At 53.1% G+C, this 1,593-nt stretch overlaps 1 protein-coding gene across 1 annotated transcript; it reads right to left on the bottom strand.

Moving 5' to 3' along the window:
* Nucleotides 1-324: 324 nt before the first annotated feature.
* On the bottom strand, nt 325-924 carry LOC307228321 (achaete-scute homolog 1b-like; the record flags this gene model as incomplete). The annotated part of the gene is made up of 1 exon (XM_079997959.1): nt 325-924. The coding sequence occupies one exon, from the start codon at nt 922-924 to the stop codon at nt 325-327; it is 600 nt and encodes a 199-aa protein (XP_079854085.1).
* Between the last annotated feature and the right edge of the window lie 669 nt (nt 925-1,593).

Consider the following 1,593-nt stretch of genomic DNA (forward strand, 5'->3'; position numbering starts at 1 on the left):
TTGAAATTGGAGGAAGGATGAGGTAAAGTCCAGACTTCAGTATCTGTAATGAAAACAACAAACACTGGTTAGTCATGTGGCTGGACAGTAGTCAACAAACTCTTACATTACTTTTATTATATTTATCCACAGTGGGGACATCTGGTTACAGGTGCAGAAGTTGATAGAAAAGTTCAAGTCAAAAATATTAAATTCAATGGAAAATAATATGAAGTTGTATTTGTATCTCTTCTTTATTTAACTGTTATTTTTTATTATATATTTACTTATTTTATTTGTATTTATTTGCTCCAACTAATACTATATTGCCCCCAAAACGCCTTTCTATTGATCAGCATGGACACTGTACCTGTGGAACCAGGTGGAGAAGTCCAGCAGCTGAGGCTCCTCGGGGCTCAGGTGCCCACAGGCCGCTCCATCCTCAGAGAAGGTGGAGCAGGTGGAGCAGGGGGAGCGCGGAGATCCGGGCCCGGCGCTGGTGCCGGTCCTGGCGGGGCTCCGGTGGTCCCGCTCCCCCAGCAGCTGCTCCAGGGCTCGGATGTACTCCACGGCGGAGCGCAGCGTCTCCACCTTGCTCAGCTTCCCGCTGGAGGCGCCGCTGGGGACGTGCTGCCGCAGCGTCTGGAAGCCGGCGTTCACCATCCGCACGCGGTTCCGCTCCCGCTCGTTCCTGCGGGACACCGAGGCCACGAAGTGCTGCACGGACGGGTAACCGCCGGCGAAGTCCCCCGGGGCGCGGGGCCTCCTTCTGCAGCGCAGGAGCCGCGGCGCGCCCCGCACCTCGGCGCCGGGCTGGAGAGCCTCCCCGTCCGGCGCGCACTTCTCACTCCCCGGGAGAGACACAGAGGCCTGGCCCCCTGAGAGCACCAGGAGCGCGTATTGCGCCAAGTGCTGCGGAGCAGAGTGCGATAAAGTTGCCTCCATGTCTCTGTCAGTCGAAGCTGTTGGATCAGACGGAGCACCTTGCGCCGCCGACTACGCTGCTGCGCCAGTTACGCACGGAGACGCTCACCCCCAAGACGCCGGCGTCAGTGACGGGTCCAACTCGCGCAGGTTCCGTCTTTTATAAGCCACCTCTCCCCCCGCGTGCAGGGAGGGGGGGGGGCAGGGTCGTGAGCCAGACGCGTGTCCCGCGGCTCCCGGCGCAGGGGCCTCATCTCCATCCCAATGGAGCCGTCCGGAGCCAATTGGCCCTTTCAGAGCGCGCAGGCACCGAAACGCGGGGCGAGGCCGGAGACACGATGTGTTTTCAACTCTAGTACACAGAAGGGTCCGTTCGGGCTAAATATATGTCTATATGTCTTTTATTTAACATTCAGCAACTCTTATAAATTTAATAGAGCTATAAGACCTGAACTTGTTCATGAGTTTATTCGAAGCACATTTCATTCACAAGAGCCATTCAAACAAGACATAACAGACATTATATAAAAGTAAAGTAGAATAAAAGCACAGAAATGAATTTATAAATGGCATTAACTCTTCCACTGCCTGATCAGGGACCAAGTTCCCATTTTCATGGCGATCATTTCTCTCAGTTTTAACCAAATGTAATATTTATTGACTATTCAATCTTAACATTTATTAATGTGG

Source organism: Zeus faber, assembly GCF_960531495.2.
Source record: "Zeus faber genome assembly, chromosome: 3".
Taxonomy (NCBI): Eukaryota; Metazoa; Chordata; class Actinopteri; order Zeiformes; family Zeidae; genus Zeus; species Zeus faber.